At 36.5% G+C, this 20,954-nt stretch overlaps 1 protein-coding gene across 1 annotated transcript; it reads right to left on the bottom strand.

Annotated features, from left to right (window-relative positions):
* Nucleotides 1–779: 779 nt before the first annotated feature.
* On the bottom strand, nt 780–20,864 carry SMR3B (submaxillary gland androgen regulated protein 3B). The gene is made up of 3 exons (XM_063663243.1): nt 20,780–20,864; nt 6,445–6,512; nt 780–1,361 (listed from the first exon to the last, which is right to left on the bottom strand). Exons 1-3 carry the CDS (start codon nt 20,781–20,783, stop codon nt 1,176–1,178), a joined length of 258 nt encoding a protein of 85 aa, XP_063519313.1. The 5' UTR covers nt 20,784–20,864; the 3' UTR covers nt 780–1,175.
* Between the last annotated feature and the right edge of the window lie 90 nt (nt 20,865–20,954).

Below are 20,954 nucleotides of genomic sequence, written 5' to 3'. Positions count from 1 at the left end.
TATATATGTAGATATATATATGTGTGTATATATATATGTATGGAAGTTTATTAAGTATTAACTCACAGGATCACAAAGTCTCATAATAGGCCATCTGCAGGCTGAGGAGCAAGGAGAGCCAGTCTGAATTCCAAACTGAAGAACTTGGAGTCTACTGTTTGAGGGCAGGAAGCATCCAGCACAGGAGAAAGATGTAGCCTGGTAGGCTAGGCCAGTCTCTCTTTTTACATTTTTTCTGCCTGCTTATATTCTAGCCATGCTGGCAGCTGATTAGATTGTGCCCACCCAGATTAAGGGCGGGTCTGCCTTTCCCACCCTACTGACTCAAATGTTAATCTCCTTTGGTGACATCCTCACAGACACACCCAGGATCAATACTTTGTATCCTTCAATCCAATCAAGTTGACAGTATTAACCATCACAGGCACAGTTTCAGAAGTAACTCCTATTTCTTTCTTTTTTCCTTTTATTGGCTGAAATTCAGCACATGGCCATGCGTAATTGCAAGGAAGGCTAAGAAATGTAGTCTACCTGTAGGTCCAGAAAGAATAGAGAAATGGATATTCCTTTGAAATTATGAGATTTGTGCTATAATCGCCATTTCTGTGATAGTTAAACTATTTTTTCACTTTAGGAATACTCTAAGAGATTTGATATTTCTTCAAAGTGATTCTAGAATAAATATTTTCTTAAGGGTTCAAATGATCTATGTTCACTCATTTAGGTGACATAACTGGGGGAAAAATGTTGGCTCTGATGACAACAGTGGAGACTTCATATTGGTGCTCAATTCTTTATTTTCACCTCATTGGTATAAATATTATGTTTGCGTGGGTTTTTTCTACAATTTCTTTCTAAGATTATTTCTCCCCAAAGCTCAGCACTTTTGGAATTTTTCATTCTCATCCAAAAATGGAAGCGATTTTATGTAAATGTCTCTTGGAAGTAGTGTTGGAATTCATATTTTGGGTAGTAGAAACAGTAGTTACGAGGGTAGTGGTGTCTTTTATGGTGGTGGTGGCACCTGCTGCAGTTGTTCATATTTGGGGTGCAGGAGTAGGGAGGGTAGGATCAGTTGGAGAATTTACAGGGGAAAATGGAGGTCCAGGTGGATAGGGTCTTGGTTGGGAAGGAGGCTGTGGATAACCTGGGGCATCAGGATGGAGTGGTGGACCTTAGGGTTGAGGAGGGAGTGGTGGAAATATCCCTGGACCATAGGGTGCAGGAGGAGGTGGTGGGATTCTCCCTGGACCATAGGGTGGAGGAGGAGGTGGTGGAACAAATCCTGGGCCAAAAGGTGGAGGAGGAGCCAGCGGTCCAGATGGATATGGTCCCCTGGGGCCTCTTTGACTCTCACCAGGCTGTGGAAATAAGAAGTAAATAATTTCAAATCAGATATTTCACAGTTAAATATAAGGGTGAATGCTTTCTATGGTAAGCAGAACTCTGAGATGGCCCCAAGATTTCTACTACCTGCTGGCACATGCTGGCCTGACCTTATCAGGTGAGCCCTTTTAAAAAAGGTTCTACAGTGTCAGAGACAGAAGAAATCAGAGAGATCTGAAGCTGCAGTAAATGTTTTTCTCTGGGCTTTGAATCAAGATGCCATGTTGTGGGGAGGGCCATGTGGAGGTACGTGGTAGACTGGCTGTAGGAGCTGAGAGCAGCCGCTGGCTCATAAGCAGCAGGAAAGTAGGGGCTTCAGTCCGGTAACCAAGGGACTGAATCCTGCCAACAACCATACAAGCTTAAAAAAGGATACTGAGCTGCAGAAAAAGAAATACAGCAGTGGACACACCTTTTCAGCCTTGTGAGACTCTGAGTAGAGAAGCCAACTAAGCCAAGTTTAGAGTTGTGGCCAAAGAAACTGGGATAATAATGAGTTTTTAATGCTACTAATTGGTGGTAGTTTGTTATGCAGCAATAGAAAACCATTACATTGTATCTAAGTCACATAGTCTGAAAGTCTATTATCAAAGAAAAAAAGTTTCTCTTTTGCTTTCTGAATACCTAGGCTCTCAATGAAAGCAGGGATAGTATTGACTAAAAAAAATATACAATGAGCAAAAATCTTATCCTTTGCCTATAGTCGAATCTATCATTTAAATAAATTGTAAGTGGAAATAAATGCCCTGCCAGGATGAGAAAAATGTCTTATTATGTCTAATTCAAGAGTTTAGGGCTGTTCAGACTTTGAACACTAATAAATTGTGAAAGACATCATGAGCACTACTTTGTGCAATGAGCTAATGTAGGAGCTGTGGTGGGGAGCCAGGGTTACAAACAGATCTTCTATGAATCTACAGGCTGAGGAGTTACAATACAAGGCAGGATAAATATGATCTAAAGGGAAGTGAAATGAGTGGAATGAGTCTCTGGGGTTTCATGTGAGGGTTTGAGTTCTGCTTCTGGCACGTAGAGGTTGGGTGAGTGTGGAATCCTTTTTGAGTCTCTTTTTTCTCATCAGAAAAACGACGTTAATAAAAGGACCCACCTCCTGTTGTTATTGTCAGATTTTTGTTGTGAAATATTACCTGTAAAATGCTTAGAGCGATGATTGGCTCAAGTATGGTTTACATAGAGCACAATTTTTAGAAATAAAAATAGCTGAGGCTGGGCATGGTGGCTCATGCCTGTAATCCCAGCACTTTGGGAGGCTGAGGCAGGTGGATTGCTTGAGGCCAGCAGTTCAAGGCCAACTTGGACAATGTAGCAAGATTCTGTCTCTATTTTAAAAAATAAAAAAAAAATAGCTGAAAAGTAGTGCAAGGAACAAATACATTAAGGAGTTAAAGCGATCAGTTCTGGATAGGAAAATGATGAAGGATTGTTCTAGTGAGAAGAACTCATTTGAAAAGAGGCTTAAAGAATATAAAATAAGGAGAGAACATGCCAAACAGAAGGAAAATACCCAAATGCTCTGGGGTAAGAATGAAGTTCCACTCTACTGACGGCAAGAAGTCCAGGTTGCTTGGAGCAGATGGTTTATATAGGACACAAAACTACATTCACTTCTTGTGGTTCTCAGTCCCTTCACCTGTTTGTCTGGTATTACCCTTGTTAAATCTAAACTTTAGTATTACGGTAAAGCATCTCTCTCCTGGATTCCTAATTCCAGGTTCTTAACAATGGTAGAGGATGTCACAAGCACTGTACCATCAGAAAGTTAGTGTCCTTCAGTGCTGCCTGAAATCCTTTTTTGAGTGTCTTATCTTAGATTATCTCTTCCCTCTTCCCCAGAGGCCGGTAATTTTCCAAGTTGATGCCAGTTTTATCAACATTCTCCACCTCATCCTGAGCTCTCATTTACCCCCACCAAACTGGCTTTTCTCCTGCTTCACCAAGATATTTCAGGCAATTAGAAATGAACTTCCCTGATTTACTAGCCACACAACCATGGAGTAATTGATAGCTAGGAATTTTCTGTTTCTTTGCAAGTGTCTTCTCAGGGACCTGGCTCTGTCAGTCTTCCCTTTACTTCCTGTAACTATAATATTGGAATTTGTTTTCTGAGGAAAATGAGCCAGTTAAATGGCAGGAATTATAAACTGGATAATTTTCTTCAGAAAACAACTATCATTTATGTTCCACTCACCCTTCTCCCTCACAATCCTATTGGCTTTGCATCTCCCTTCCTGAATTCTAAATCTAACCACTTGTTATCATTTCTCTTACTTCCACTTTAACCTAAGTCATTTGCTTTTACCCAAATTACTGTAATGACACCTTGATTTGACTGCTTGATTCTACTCTTACCCTTTCACCTAAAATATACAGAAAGTTTAAATAGATCATTTGCAAAATAAATATCAAGTTATATTATTTCCCTGCTTATAAAAGGTTCAGTTTCAACCACTGGTACCCTTGTTGTTGACTTTCTTGTCACCTCTTTCCTTCAAAGAGAAACTTTGAAACTTTGAAAGGGTGTTCTAGATTTGCCAACTCCACTTCTCAATTCCCATTTGCTCTTCAACCTGGCTCCTGTCTTTAACGTGCCAGTAAAAGTTTTATTAGGATCACTAATACGACAAATGAAAAATGCCAAGGCACTTCTGTAGAACTGGCCTCATGTTTGTCTTCTGTAGCTAATGACATTCTGTGGTATTATGGAGGGCTTTTGACCCAAGTGCTGCCAAACCAAAGACTAGTCAGGATGTATGGAAGCTCAGGACTTGATTTTTAATTGTCAAGAAAACAAATCCTTAGTGTGGGAAAATACTCCATTCACTTTTATTGTTGAAACAATTAAAAAATTAGCTGAAAGTACCCTTGCCTCCTAAAGATATCCTGATATTGATCTTAATATTAAGTAATGAAAAATCTTCATAGTAAATATACCCAATCACATTGATTAGCCCCCTTTCCACAACTGGCTAAAGGTAATGAACTCAGAAAAATGATGAAAATACTATTTTAAGAAGAAACACTACGCTCTCGAAGGGCTATAATTGGCACTAATCTCCTACATTACTTTATTTAGGAACAGTCCATCTAAGACATGGATACTTTGAACCTAAATTTATTTGTATTTTAATGGGACTAATAGTAGTTAGACTTGCTTTATTTGTGTGTGTGTGTGTGTACATATACACACACACGTAAAGGACATGCTACCCTTCATATTTCCAACATTCAATAATTATTAATCATCATGAATCTCATATAATTAAATTGGGGAAAGGTTTATTTCTATTTAAACTGCTTATGTTATCAGAAAACTATCTTTTTCTTTTTTCTTTTTTTGAGATAGAGTCTCACTCTGTCACCCAGGCTGGAGTGCAGTGGCACAATCTTGGCTCACTGCAACGTCCACCTCCCGGGTTCAAGCAATTCTCCTCTGCCTCAGCCTCTGGAGTAGATGGAATTACAGGTGCATGCCACCGTGCCTGGCTAATTTTTGTAATTTTAGTAGAGACAGCGTTTCACCATGTTGGCAAGCTGGCCTTGAACCCCTAACCTCAAGTTACCACCTGCTTCAGCCTCCCAAAGTTCTGGGATTGCAGGCGTGAGCCACTGTGCCCGGCCCAGAAAGTTATCTTTTTCAAATTAATCTTATAAAAAAATTTTTATATAATAAAAGCCTGATACTTTGAAATTATAAATGTTTTTCTTTTGTATTCTGAGGGAATAAAAGTATTGAAAATCAGCTTTATAATCAAGCCATTAAGATATTACCTTTAAAATATATCAATGTATTTTATTGGTTTATTAAAAATTAGGTCAACATATAATGCTCTCAGTAATTTAGCCAAGGTCAGACTACCTCAGTAACATGAGAATTTCCTGCATTTGTTCCTTTTTGAAAGTAGATGAGGTCGGGCACGGTGGTTCACGCCTGTAATCCCAGCACTTTGGGAGGCCGAGGCGGGAGGATCACGAGGTCAGGAGATCGAGACCATCCTGGCTAACACGGTGAAACCCTGTCTCTACTAAAAATACAAAAAAATTAGCCAGCCGTGGTGGCGGGCGCCTGTAGTCCCAGCTACTCTGGAGGCTGAGACAGGAGAATGGCGTGAACCTGGGTGGCGGAGATTGCAGTGAGCCGAGATCGTGCCACTGCACTTCCAGCCTGGGCGACAGAGCAAGAGTCCGTTTCAAAAAAAAAAAAAAAAAAAGTAGATGAAAGAGGAATTATTTTATGTTTCATGTTTCAGAATGATGTAATTTTATGTTGCTTGATTTGTGGAAGTCATAATCTAAAAAAACAGCTTTCATATTTTTCAATTTGATATAGATTTTATAGTACCTTGGTGGAAATTACTCTGGAATTAATATTCTCTTTCTGTCACTGGAATTAATCTAACACTACTTTGAAATCGAGTATGATTCTACTACTTTGAAATACGTGTGTTTTAAAAACATTTTTGTAATTTTGTATGATATTTAGTATCTCATTTGTCTTTAACCTGGTTTTGTATACAAAGTAGTTGTTTATATATAAATGCTTAGCATTCTGTCAAAATTTACCATGCAAAGATACTTGTAGATCCTTGGTAAAATGCATCTTTCCAGGTCCCATTATCTGATACTCTTATTGAGGCTTGGATGAGGTCTTTACTATATTTTTAATAAGTGAGTTAGGTGACTCTGGTGTAAATGATCCATAAACTACATGCTGGGAAAACGGTTTCATTTTGATTATCTATTTTTATAGAGTTTTATCTACTGTGTAACTGACTAAAGTATGGGAGCTTAACATTTATCCATATCTGTTTAATGCAGTCTGATATCACAGACTTGAGCTGTCCAGTATGGCAGCCATCAGACATGTGTGGTTATTTAAATTAGATTTTAAATTTAAATTTAAGCCCTAAACAGTGTTTCATTGATGGTTAATAGTTACTAATATATAAGAAAAGGTAACATCATTAATGTAAAAAGAAATCTGAAGTAATGGTTAATGAGAAAGTATAAAGATGTGTGATCGTGATCAATGATACTTACTGTGAAACACGCTGCAAAAGCCCAAAGGCCCAAGATCCAAGTCAATGATTTCATCCTTTCGGTTGCCTCTGAAAGTAAGCACAATAGGTGATCAGTATGATTTTTTTTTTATTAAAAAGTACTATATAAAATGTCTTAACAGTTGGATATAATGTAATACAAATATCCTACTATAGCATTTTTAGGGAATTTGCCTAACATTATTTTGAATTCAGTACTACTGTGGGGCAATATTAGTAGGCTTATAAAATATGACTTCAAAACAGTGGAAGTAGTTTTTGTTTTTGACTTGTAAACTGATCCTGGGGATAATGCCAAAGAGTTGTTCATACATTGCTCTGAGCAATAGAAGCTTTTATAACTAAGGTTTTCCCTTAGAAGTAACTACTTTAAAATGTATACTTATTTACATTTGAACATTTTGATATTTTAAAAATAGTAGGTACATTATAGATTTCTATGGATGGGTTTGAGATATTAACATTTTAACTAGATCTTATGTTACAAATTTTATTGCTTGGAACAGTTTAAAAATATGGAAAAAAAAAGGAATCACCCTGTCGGGTATAGTCTAAAAGAAGAGTCACATAATATATTTCCTAGTTTTAACAACATTCTATTACATTAATTTAGTCTGTGATGAGTGGTCTCAAAGTGCTTCCAAAAATCCGTATATCAGAGACCAAGGCAAGAACATGGAGATGTCCAGGTATTCTACTCTCAATTGGGTCAAATTTTACAATATATTTCAAGTACATGATAGCTTGAGTTCTGGGAAAGCAACTCCATATGCCATGGTGCAAATTGGCTTCCTGTTAGTCAACTCTGCACATAGGTTGAGTGTGTGGTCTGAGCAATGCAAGTCTTGAAAGAATCCTATGGACAAAATTTCACTGGATATTCAATTATATATATGTAGGTGTGGCTATTCCTTTAACTATTACTTTTCCTATATCCATTCTTAAAAGAAGTTTGAAAAACAAAAGAAAAACCAATAATAAAAATATTCTGTAGAGCAATTCTCTCTTTTAGAGTACACCTGAGAGTATTCTATCCTTATGAAGTTTCAAGAACTTTAAGGTACATCAGGAGGAAAAGTCAATTGTGTACTTGGATGGACTGATTGGCCCAAATGCCCAACATGAATATTTTACTCTGACCTGTAAAAACCAGAATTTTTCAAAATTTAATGCATTTAATGACTTACAATTTCATGTAAGCTACTTATGTTTTTGCCTATAATGAATGTTCTATGAAAAGCCCATAAAATTTTATCATTGAAAATATTATCTTTGAGAAAAATTTCAATATTCAAAATAAAAATATTCAGTTTATATTTCCAAGTACCTACCTTTGTGTGAGGATCCGTCTTACAGTTGATTAATCTGCTGGTCAAAATGACTCTTGCCAGTTGAAAGACGACAAATAAAGGTGAAAAGGGACAAGAAATCTTAGCTCTTATATATTGTAATGGATTTCTGTTGGCAATAAGAGAAAGGCTATTCGGAAATAAAATAACTTCCGAGTTGATGCTCTTCAAAGATAGGAAAGTTGTTCTTGCCAATTTGGCAGTCTTTTTCTGGATTTTTTTTCATTCCTGAAAAGCATTGACCTGTTCAACATTTGCTGTTTCCTGAGGAAACGGATACAACAAATCATAATATCCTATCACCTCAGAAAAACAATCTGGGGCCTGTGGTGCACCATTTCCTCTTTATTTCAAAGGAAAAGCTAGCACAAGCTTTTTCTATTCCAAGTGACTTAATGGGCCATCTTTTGTTATTTGCTAGTCTCATCATATTTTCTATTTTATTTCAAAGGCCTACATATGTGCGAAATACAAATATTTTTAAACTGAATTCTAACATGATCAGGAGAACCTATGGGAACAAAAATGATAACTAAAATTAAAAGTGCCTAATTAAATAAATGTTGCTAAATACCACACACACACACATGCACACAAGTACGATGCATGGCCAGTAATGTAAAGAATATCTAAAATTTCGCTTGACTGTTTTGATCACTGTGCTATATGTTGTGGGTTTTATGTTTCTATTTTTTGGTTGAAATAATGAAATTGTATTATTGTTTTGTGCTTGAAAGTTTGTATATATCTTATCCTATGTATGGTTTTTCACAGTTGTCTTCACTGAGTAGATGTTTCTGAAGGATGATGAAAATGAATGCTGCTATTAAGATTTGGATCTAAGTTTCAAAAAAGCAGGAAAGAAAAATCTAGTGGTGGAAGAGGGATAATAGTCAGAAGGTTCATGCAGTTTCTCAGTCTTAACTATATTTCATTTCTTTGTGATTATCTTAAGTTAGTAGACTATTTACAAGACCTTATATATGCATTTTTTGGGAAGTTCCCTTTGCCAATGAAGAACTAAACGAGAACAACTGTGTTTTAAAAATCATATGGTCCTTGCCATTATTAACTTGAGACATTTAATTAAATAAAAATATAATGACATGCAAAATTTTTGATTATGGCAAAATTATACGGATATTTTGACTTTGAAGTGGATGTCTAATGGAAAATTACAGCCTTGTCTTTTTGATAAATCTAGGCTTTCAGCATAATTTTTCCTAAGCTAGATGATCCTATAATCTGTAGTTTTGATACATTATTATTTAATAATAACAGCTATTACTTATTAAACCTTTAGCATATTCCACGTGGCAGGATAAAATGAGTTCTATTGTTATCTCTATTGTACACATAGATGACATAGATGCTAACTAGCTAAGTGGGGCTTGACCTAAGTCTTCCCACTGAGTGAAGACCTAAGTCTCCCTACTGAGGCCTGAGTGAGTTTTTAACCAGCATTCCATGTTGCTCCCCAAATCTTAATAATCACCATACACTTAACTAACTTTATGTTACAGTACACTGTAGATGAATCAAATGAACTTAATAGTCAGGTAATTCTACTTCAAAGCCAAATACCAACAATTCTTTGCTGGGTTATATGAGACAAGCTATTTTATCTCATTGTGTCTCAATTTCTTCATTTGAAAAATGTGTATATTTATAATTTTTAGGTCATGAAGTTTACAACCAACCTTCCTTTCTCCCCTCCCCTCCCCTCCCTCCTTCCTTCCTTCCCTCCCTCCCTCCCTCCTACATTTATTGAATATCTGCTGGGTATAAGACATAGTGCAAGTTGCTGAATTTACAGCATATCTAAGGGCTTAGTGTTTTAAAAATCCTTTGTGAGGTGGGATAGCAATAAAGAAGCTGCACTTCCAGAGTTGATGTTAGTTTTGAATGACTTTTTTTAATTTCATTTACTTTGTTGGAGTTTCACTGCCTTTAAAAAATTCTGATGACTTAATTAAGTGTAATACAATATATTCCTGGTTTGCTAATCTTAGCCCTTAATATGTTGCTGAATGATTACATGCCCCAACATCAGTGAAGATGGTTCTATTCCTAATTAACATAGAAATTTCCACTTCTTTCTTTGATGATAATTCAGTTTGTCAAAAGCTGAATGTCTCTTCTTTCTTGTTTTGATGCCAACATATTCATCAGCCAAATCAAAGTGTGATCTACATTGTAATGGATCATTGGCTCTGAGGGATTTAGGATGAACGCTGGCAAAACCGAAAGACAATTTCTGAGTGGTTTGTGACCAGAAAGAATCTGAGGAACAAGAATAAATGGAAGCACATATCTGTTAAGAAACAGGAACAGTCACTCAAATTAATCTTTAATTAACTTATGGCTTTAGAAGATCCTGACTCAATACTTACTAGAACAATATATAAAAGAGCTAATGTCTCTGGTCACAGGAAATTAAAAAAGTGACAGTAGAGAAAAATTGTTGTTAGTGCAGAGATTTACATGACAGATGGAAAATATTTTCTTAATAGAGGTAGATTAGCAGAATTAAATTCAGTCATGCAGCAACATATTTGAAGTCTGATTTCCTGTTGTATTATACTCATTTCCACTGAAATATAGCAATCATCATAGTTTCTTTGGACCTACGAAAAGTATGTGCTTCTTCTTGATTATCCAGAAGGAAGTGATATTGTTTCTGGGATAATGCCACCTGAAATACTTATCATGCTTTAGAACTTACAGATTACCTTGAAAATTTCTGTGGAAATATTGTTGTGTAGGATATCAATAATGCCATTGAGCTCTGAGAGAAAATGTGTTCTCTTGGATTGAAGTCTAGCATGATGAAATGTAATTAACAATAGAACTTGTAGACTGAAGAAAAGTTAACGTATCTAACTTGTGCAGCATGGATGCTGCAAGAAACCCACATCACATAGGTCTGTAAACTTTCTGGAAGTTGACAACAAATTTGCTCTGAGCTTCCAAGTAGCCAAAGTTGAAAAAGAAAGAAATCAGGTAAAACATTGATGATGTCCATAAAATATAATAATGGTAATTTCTTGAGAAAAGTAGCTCTGCTTTCCACTGAGAGTCATGGGAAAATTTCCCAATTTTTTAAGCAGGAGGTCTATTGTTCTATAGTAAATGCCAAATTGGTCTTTGTAGTATAACCTGGATGTCCCCAGACTGTGAATGTAAACAAAGATACAATTGCCCTTTAATCAGAATTGTGCTAGATTGATAACCTCAATCAAGTAACAACATAAATTCAGTTCCCCTTTCAAAATCTTTTTGGGGAATATTCCTGGATTCATCTTAATTCTAAAAATATATTTTCTTTGCTGTAATATTATTTTTACCAAAACAAATCTAGTCATACACGTTTTCTCTGTAAATGACATCAAGTACTTTAAAAATTTTAAACCATTAGTGTAATACATTTATTGTAGAGTAAATCATGCTATATTTATTTTCCCATTGAATATTCAAGATAACTGCAAGACATAGGAAGATGTTAATGTCTTATTTATTTATTTATTTATTTATTTTTGAGAAGAAGTCTCATTCTGTCACCCAGGCTGGAGTGCAGTGGCATGATCTTGGCTCACTGCAACATCTGCCTTCAAGGTTCAAGCTATTCTTCTGCCTCAGCCTCCTGAACTGCTGGGATTACAGTCACGAGCCACCATGCCTGGCCTATTTTTGTATTTTTTTTTTTTAGTAGAGATGGGGTTTCACCATGTTGGCCAGGCTTGAACTCCTGACCTTCAGTGATCTGCCCACCTCACCCTCCCAAAGTGCTGGGATTACAGGCATAAGCCACTGTGCCTGGCCAATGTCTTAGTATTTTAAACGAAGAAAGAACATCAGAGAGGGGCAGAATTAGTACTAAGATCATGTTGGGCTTGTTTAATAAAGTTATTACTAAAATTTATATATAGTCTGTTGGTAAGAATTTGTTACTTAAAAATGATGAGGGACTCTAAAAATGAAATCTATTGAAAATAATGAAGGATTAAAAATGTTTAAAAAATGAAAGATGCACATATTCTAACCTAAAAGTTAGTACAAATACCTTAAATTACAGCTTTATATTTTGGAGTAAAACAGTGTATTGTTCCCTGAAATGGAAATGAAAAGACCTCAGTTCCAGAATTGACTCTGGTAAAACAAATGACTTATTTTACAATGAACTGTGATTTCAGGTGTTTTAAACTTTTGATATTTGACAAACATTCCAAAATCAAATTATAAATTATGCCTTTTTCTGACCTAATTAATCTTTTAAGATATCAGGTTCCCTAAAGTCCAAAAATGACATAATTTTGTTTATTTGGTATAAAAATTATACAAGAAATGTCATGTGCTTCCGTGTGAAGAGAGTCCAACAAACAGTCTTTGTGTGAGCAACAGGGCTGTTTATTTCACCTGGGTGCAGGCGGACTGAGTCCGAAAAGAGAGTCAGCAAAGGGTGATGGGATTATCATTAGTTCTTTTTTTTTTAATTATTATTATACTTTAAGTTTTTGGGTACATGTGCATAACATGCAGGTTTGTTACATATGTATACATGTGCCATGTTGGTGTGCTGCACCCATTAACTTGTCATGTAGCATTAGGTATATCTCCTAATGCTATCCTTCCCCGCTCCCCCCACCCCACAACAGTCCCCAGTGTGTGATGTTCCCCTTCCTGTGTCTGTGTTCTCATTGTTCAGTTCCCACCTGTGAGTGAGAACATGAGGTGTGTGGTTTTTTGTCCTTGTGATAGTTTGCTGAGAATGATGGTTTCCAGCTTCATCCATGTCCCTACAAAGGACATGAACTCATCATTTTTTATGACTGCATAGTATTCCATGGTGTAGATGTGCCACATTTTCTTAATCCAGTCTATCATTGTTGGACATTTGGCTTGGCTCCAAGTCTTTGCTATCGCGAATAGTGCTGCAATAAACATACGTGTGCATATGTCTTTATAGCAGCATGATTTATAATCCTTTGGGTATATAACCAGTAATGGGATGGCTGGGTCAAATGGTATTTCTAGTTCTAGATCCCTGAGGAATCACCACACTGACTTCCACAATGGTTGAACTAGTTTACAGTCCCACCAACAGTGTAAAAGTGTTCCTATTTCTCCACATCCTCTCCAGCACCTGTTGTTTCCTGACTTTTTAATGATTGCCATTCTAACTGGTGTGAGATGGTATCTCATTGTGGTTTTGATTTGCATTTCTCTGATGGCCAGTGATGATGAGCATTTTTTCATGTGTTTTTTGGCTGCATAAATGTCTTCTTTTGAGAAGTGTCTGTTCATGTCCTTCACCCACTTTTTGATGGGGTTGTTTGTTTTTTTCTTGTAAATTTGTTTGAGTTCATTGTAGATTCTGAATATTAGCCCTTGCTCAGATGAGTAGATTGCAAAACTTTTCTCCCATTCTGTAGGTTGCCTGTTGACTCTGATGGTAGTTTCTTTTGCTGTGCAGAAGCTCTTTAGTTTAATTAGATCCCATTTGTCAATTTTGGCTTTTGTTGCCATTGCTTTTGATGTTTTAGACATGAAGTCCTTGCCCATGCCTATGTCCTGAATGATATTGCCTAGGTTTTCTTCTAGGGTTTTATGGTTTTAGGTCTAATATGTAAGTCTTTAATCCATCTTGAATTAATTTTTGTATAAGGTGTAAGGAAGGGATCCAGTTTCAGCTTTCTACATATGGCTAGCCAGTTTTCCCAGCACCATTTATTAAATAGGGAATCCTTTCCCCATTGCTTGTTTTTCTCAGGTTTGTCAAAGATCAAATAGTTGTAGATACGCGGCATTATTTCTAAGGCCTCTGTTCCATTCCATTGGTCTATATCTCTTTTTTGGTACCAGTACCATGCTGTTTTTGGTTTCTGTAGCCTTGTAGTATAGTTTGAAGTCAAGTAGCGTGATGCCTCTAGCTTTGTTCTTTTGGCTTAGGACTGACTTGGCGATGCGGGCTCTTTTTTGGTTCCATATGAACTTTAAAGTAGTTTTTTCCAATTCTGTGAAGAAAGTCATTGGTAGCTTGATGGGGATGGCATTGAATCTATAAATGACCTTGGGCAGTATGGTCATTTTCACGGTATTGAGTCTTTCTACCCATGAGCATGGAATGTTCTTCCATTTGTTTGTATCCTCTTTTATTTCATTGAGCAGTGGTTTGTAGTTCTCCTTGAAGAGGTCCTTCACATCCCTTGTAAGTTGGATTCCTAGGTATTTTATTCTCTTTGAAGCAATTGTGAATGGGAGTTCACTCATGATTTGGCTCTCTGTCTGTTATTGGTGTATAAGAATGCTTGTGATTTTTGCACATTGATTTTGTATCCTGAGACTGCTGAAGTTGCTTATCAGCTGAAGGAGATTTTGGGCTGAGATGATGGGGTTTTCTAGATATACAATCATGTCATCTGCAAACAGGGACAATTTGACTTCCTCTTTTCCTATTTGAATGCCCTTTATTTCCTTCTCCTGCCTGATTTCCCTGGCCAGAACTTCATATTCACTATGTTGAATAGGAGTGGTGAGTGAGGGCATCCCTGTCTTGTGCCAGTTTTCAAAGGGAATGCTTCCAGTTTTTGTCCATTGATTATGATATTGGCTGTGGGTATGTCATAGATAGCTCTTATTATTTTGAGATACGTCCCATCAATACCTAATTTATTGAGAGTTTTTAGCATGAAGCATTGTTGAATTTTGTCAAAGGCCTTTTCTGCATCTATTGAGATAATCATGTGGTTTTTGTCTTTGGTTCTGTTTATATGCCAGATTACGTTTATTGATTTTCATATGTTGAACCAGCCTTGCATCCCAGGGATGAAGCCCACTTGATCGTGGTGGATAAGCTTTTTGATGTGCTGCTGGATTCGGTTTGCCAGTATTTTATGGAGGATTTTTGCATCAATGTTCATCAAGGATATTGGTCTAAAATTGTCTTTTTTTGTTGTGTCTCTGCCAGGCTTTGGTATCAGGATGATGCTGGCCTCATAAAATGAGTTAGGGAGGATTCCCTCTTTTTCTATTGATTGGAATAGTTTCAGAAGGAATGGTAACAGCTCCTCCTTGTACCTCTGGTAGAATTCAGCTGTGAATCCCTCTGGTCCTGGACTTTTTTTGGTTGGTAATCTATTAATTATTGCCTCAATTTCAGAGCCTGTTATTGGTCTATTGAGAGATTCAACTTCTTCCTGGTTTAGTCTTGGGAGGGTGTGTGTGTCGAGGAATTTATCCATTTCTTCTAGATTTTCTAGTTTATTTGTTTAGAGGTGTTTATAATATTCTCTGATGGTAGTTTGTATTTCTGTGGGATTGGTGGTGATATCCCCTTTATCATTTTTTATTGTGTCTGTTTGATTCTTCTCTCTTTTCTTCTTTATTAGTCTTGCTAGCAGTCTATCAATTTTGTTGATCTTTTCAAAAAACCAGCTCCTGGATTCATTGATTTTTTGAATTTTTTTTTGTGTCTCTATTTCCTTCAGTTTTGCTCTGATCTTAGTTATTTCTTGCCTTCTGCTAGCTTTTGAATGTGTTTGCTCTTGCTTCTCTAGTTCTTTTAATTGTGACGTTAGGGTGTCAATTTTAGATCTTTCCTGCTTTCTCTTGTGGTCATTTAGTGCTATAAATTTCCCTCTACACACTGCTTTGAATGTGTCCCAGAGATTCTGGTATGTTGTGTCTTTGTTCTCATTGGCTTCAAAGAACATCTTTAAATAAATGTGGTATACCACATAAACGGAATTAAAAACAAAAATCACATGATCATCTCAGTAGATGCAGAAAAAGCGTTCAACAAAATCCAGCATCCTTTTATGATTAAAACTCTCGGCAAAATTGGCATACACGGGACATAGCTCAGTGTAATAAAAGCCATGTGTGACACACCCACAGCGAACATAATACTGAATGGGGAAAAGTTGAAAGCATTTCTTCTGAGAACTGGAACAAAACAAGGATGCCCACTCTCACCCCTCCTCTTGAACACAGTATTGGAAGCCCTAGCCAGAGCAGTCAGACAAAAGAAAGAAATAAAGGGCATCCAAATTGGTAAAGAGGAAGTCAAACTATCACTGTTTGCTGAAGATATGATTGTTTACCTTAAAAACCCTAAGGACTCCTCCAGAAAGCTCCTAGAATTGATAAAATAATTCAGCAAAGTTTCTGGATACAAGGTTAATGTACACGAATCAGTAGCTCTTCTATACACCAACAGCAACCAAGTGGAGAATCAAATCAAGAATTCAACCTTTTTTACAATAGCTGCCAAAAAAACCAAAAACAAACAAAGAAAAAACCTTAGGAATATATCTAACCAAGCAGCCAAAAGACCTCTACAAGGAAAACTACAAAACACTACTGAAAGAAACTATAGGTGACACAAAGAAATGGAAACTCATCCCATGCTCAGGGATGGGTAGAATTAATATTGCAAAATGACCATACTGCCAAAAGCAATCTACAAATTCAGCACAATCTGCATCAAAATACCACCATCGTTCTTCACAAAATTAGAAAACACAATTCTAAAATTCATATGGAACTAAAAAAGAGCCCGCATAGCCAAAGTAAGACTAACCAAAAAGAACAAATCTGGAGGCATCACACTACCTAATTTCAAACTATACTATAAGGCCATAGTCACCAAAACAGCATGGTACTGGTATAAAAATAGGCACATATACCAAGGGAACAGAATAGAGAACCCAGAAATAAACCCAAATACTTACAGCCAACTGATCTTCAACAAAGCAAACAAAAACATAAAGTGGGAAAAGGACACCCTTTTCAACAAATGATGCTAGCCACATGTAGGAGAATGAAACTGGATCCTCATCTCTCACCTTATACAAAAATCAACTCAAGATGGATTAAGGGCTTAAATTTAAAACCTGAAACTATAAAGATTCTAGAAGATTACATTGGAAAAACCCTTCTAGACATTGGCTTAGGCAAGGATTTCATGACCAAGAACCCAAAACCAAATTCAATAAAAAAAAAGATAAATAGTTGGAACTTAATTAAACTAAAGAGTTTTGCATAGCAAAAGGAACAGTCAGCAGAGCAAACAGACAACCCACAGACTGGGAGAAAATCTTCCCAATCTATACATCTGACAAAGGACTAATATCCAGAATCTACAATGAACTCAAACAAATCAGTAAGAAAAAAACAATCCCATCAAAAAGAGGGCAAAGGACATGAATAGATAATTCTCAAAAGAAAGTATTCAAATGGCCAGCGAACATATGAAAAAATGCTTAACATCACTAATGATTAGGGAAATGCAAATCAAAACCATAATGTGCTACCAACTTACTCCTGCAAGAATGGCCATAATCAAAAAATTAAAAAAGAGTAGATGTTGGCATAGACGTGGTGAACAGGCAACACTTCTACACTGCTGGTGGGAATGTAAACGAGTACAACCACTATGGAAAACAGTGTGGAGATTCCTTAAATAACTAAAAGTAGAACTACTGTTTGATCCAGCAATCCCACTACTGGGTATCTACCCAGAGGAAAAGGAGTCATTATATGAAAAATATACTTGCACACGCATGTTTATAGCAGCACAATTCACAATTTCAAAATCATGGAACCAACACAAATGCCCATCAATCAATGAGTAGATAAAGAAACTCTAGTATATTTATATGATAGAATACTACTCAGCCATAAAAAGGAATGAATTAACAGCATTTGCAGCGACCTGGATGAGATTGGAGAGTATTATTCTAAGTGAGGTAACTCAGGAATGAAAACCCAAACATCGTGTATTCTCATTGATATGTGGGAACTAAGCTGTGAAGATGCAAAGGCATAAGAATGATACAATGGACTTTGGGGGCTTGAGGGGAAGGATGGGAGGGGGCAAGCGATAAAAGACTACAAATAGAGTTCAGTGTATACTGCTCGGGTGATGGGTGCACCAAAATATCACAAATCACCACTAAAGAACTTACTCATGTAACCAAACACCACCTGTACCCCAATAACTTATGGACAAATTTTTAAAAAATTAAAAAAAAAAGAAAATGTTTGGTGGGTGGATTTTGGGATTAGCAGTGATTTGTGGAAGGAAAGGGGAGGTCCGGAAAGTCATTGGGCATATACAGTTATCTCTTCATGCCTCCTCATGAGTCCCATGTGCAAATTTGTGGGGAGTTACTATGCAACACGCAGTGGAAACTCAGGTTGTGACCTCAGCAAGCTCGTTCTGTGTAAACTCCATTTGGGCATATTGGTTCCAGCCGATTTCTGCCAGTTCTATCTCGTAAACAGAGGGAGCTTCAGTGTTTCAGCAACTTGTTTCTTTTCTCATCTACCATCCAGCAAACTCAAGAATTTCTGTTAGTTACTGGTTTCTTTAACTCTTTGGGGCACGGTTTCAGAAGTAACTCCTATTACGTTCTTCTCTCCTTTCATTGGCTGAAATTCAGCACATGGCGATGCCTAATTGCAAGGAAGGCTGAGAAATGTAGTCTGGCTGTATGTCCAGAAAGAATAGGGAAATAGATATCCCTTTGAAATTACAGAGTTTTTGCTACAATTGACATTTCTATATAGTTAAACTACTTTTCTCAGTTTAGGAATACTCAAATAGATTTGATATTTCTTCAAAGTGATCCTTTAGAATAAATATTTCCTTAACAGTTCACTTGATCTATATTCATACAGAATTTTCTGGATATTTGTAGGTTTCTTAAGCCCAATATTTAATGATATGATGCTTCATCTGCAACTTGAGATTCTTGGGTGCACAGGAGACATTCTGAAGCAACATCCTTCTTGGTATTGCTACATCCATAGTATTTGTAATTGGCAGTGATGGATGACAACACGGTAGAACATAGCCCTCAGAAGGCTGCCATTATGACATAAACATTACAAAGCAGTGCTATCAGTAAATGAAATAAGAAGTACAAAATAGGAAGGTAGGTGAGATCATTTTTTATCCTTGTGAATTACTCAGCAAGGTCCTGTGTACTTAGCTGACATGTGATGGTAGAGTGAGAGGAATGGGTATACATGATGTTTTCTTTACATTGTTATTTGATCCTGGTTCAAGGTGTAATTTCATTTTTATTTGCAAAATATCTGAGTCTCTAATTTGCATATTTATAAAAACAAGTGATCTATACTTTTGCTGTTGGATTGCTCATGGTGTAGAGGAGATGGGGTGGATAAAATAGGATACTGCAGTAAATGACAGAAATATGTAGTGTGTCCAGACAGGCTGCCAGAGCAGAAAGGATTAATGAACAATTTGAGGGTAGTGATTGTGTGTGTTTAACTTTATATGCAAAATTGACTGTAAAGTTCTGATATTTAGTTGATAGCACATACAAATTGAATGAAGGATTAGAATGGACTTGAAAAAATTGTTTAGCAGTTTTGCAAAGGGACTTAGAAAAGCAGCAGAAAGATGTTGGTGCAGGAACTGTGTTTGCCAAACACTGTAAGATGAGGTGATTTTTGATGGAGCTTTCTTGTAAGGGGAAAATTTGGGGCAGTATACGTGCTTACAACGAGATGGGAGAAATACTACCTTTGCTGGTTAAAATGGCTGCAAGTAAGGAGGTGAGGTGGTGGTTATAGATGTGTATGTATGTGCATATTTAATTAAAAGTACCTAAAGAGGACATTTGGGAGAGAAACAAATTCCAGATAATGGTTCTGCATGGCCTCCAAACTCTCGGTTTCAAACATTAAATCCTCAGCTACCCTATTTGTATTTTTTTTTGCTTACTTTAATAATTCACCCCTTCCAATAAACCTGCTATCTATTGACCTTTTACAACTAATCCTTGTTTCCTGATCTCTCATGTTAGTCAGAGGTTGAAGGTGCTTCAGGCATGCATTTGCTTTATTTTAAATGGATTCAGCTCTCATGGTTGTGATATTTACACATGACCTATGTGAAACTTGTGACGCATTCCAAGAGAAATGCAGACACTTAGAATTATGCGTTATTTAATAAATAATTTTTTTTTCCGGCTGGTTATAGATTGGTGTTCCTTGTTTCCTCTTTTTGGTGATATTATAGTTTTAATTATGTACATTTTTCATGAATTTCAAGACATCTTTGAGAAGTAGGTTTGTCTAAAGATGGAATGATAATCACATATTTCTTTCTCTGCAGTCACCAAAACTGTTAAAGCAAAAATGTAGGTATTTCAGCATTTACCAATCAAATAATATCAAGGTGAACTTGAATAGATAAAGGTTTTTCATAGGGTTGACAGAAAAAACATAACGTTCTCCCCGTTGATATTCTTTAAGCTCCAGGAGGGCAAAGATTTTAGTTTTGATCACTTATTTATTTTGGGTAACTATAACAGTTTATGGCACATGGAGGTCAGTAAATAATGTTAAACAAACTAAGAAAACATTGAAATAGAGGCTTTTTGAGCTCTGGGTGCTTTTGTTAAGACCCTCTCATCCTGAGAGAATAATCCTGAGAAAGAAGATGTAATTAAAATGTATTACCCACTTTTCTCTAAGAGGCCATCAGGACTAATCTTGTGTCTTACACTTCTTCATCTTTTTCCTCTAAGATTTCACGTCTCTAAGATCATCCACCTGTATTCAGACTGTCATCCTCAGAGGGCTGTATAATCTCTTTCTTCCCCCATCTACAAACATCAACTCTGCTCTCTCAAACTCATGAAAATTCATCAGCAGGAGCCTCTATATTCTCAGTTTCTTCTCTGTGTGTTTGCAGTAGTATATTGCAAAACTCAAACCTTGTCTGTATCTCAAGTACACTATGTGTACTAGAGTACTTGGTGGAGGTGGTTGTGTTTTCTCCATACTCTGTTCCGCAGGACTTGGGAGCAAAAGTATAGATCACTTATCTTTATAAATATGCAAATTAGAGGCTTAGATATTTTGCAAATAAAAATAAAATTATACCTTGAATGAGGGTGAAATAACAATATTAAGAAGACTCATACATACTCATTCTTCTCACCCCATCACCACGTATCAGCTAAGTACACAGGACCTTGTTGAGTAATTCATAGCAACTTGTTTCTGTTTAGGTACTCCTTATTTCATTTACTGGTAGCACTGCTTTGTAATGTTTATGTCATAATGAGAGACTTTTGAGAGTTATATTCTACTGTGATGTTAT

Source organism: Pongo pygmaeus, chromosome 3 (genome assembly GCF_028885625.2).
Source record: "Pongo pygmaeus isolate AG05252 chromosome 3, NHGRI_mPonPyg2-v2.0_pri, whole genome shotgun sequence".
NCBI classification, from domain to species: domain Eukaryota; kingdom Metazoa; phylum Chordata; class Mammalia; order Primates; family Hominidae; genus Pongo; species Pongo pygmaeus.
The sequence above is the reverse complement of the archived record's forward strand: the minus strand, read 5'-3'. Positions and strand labels throughout refer to the sequence as shown.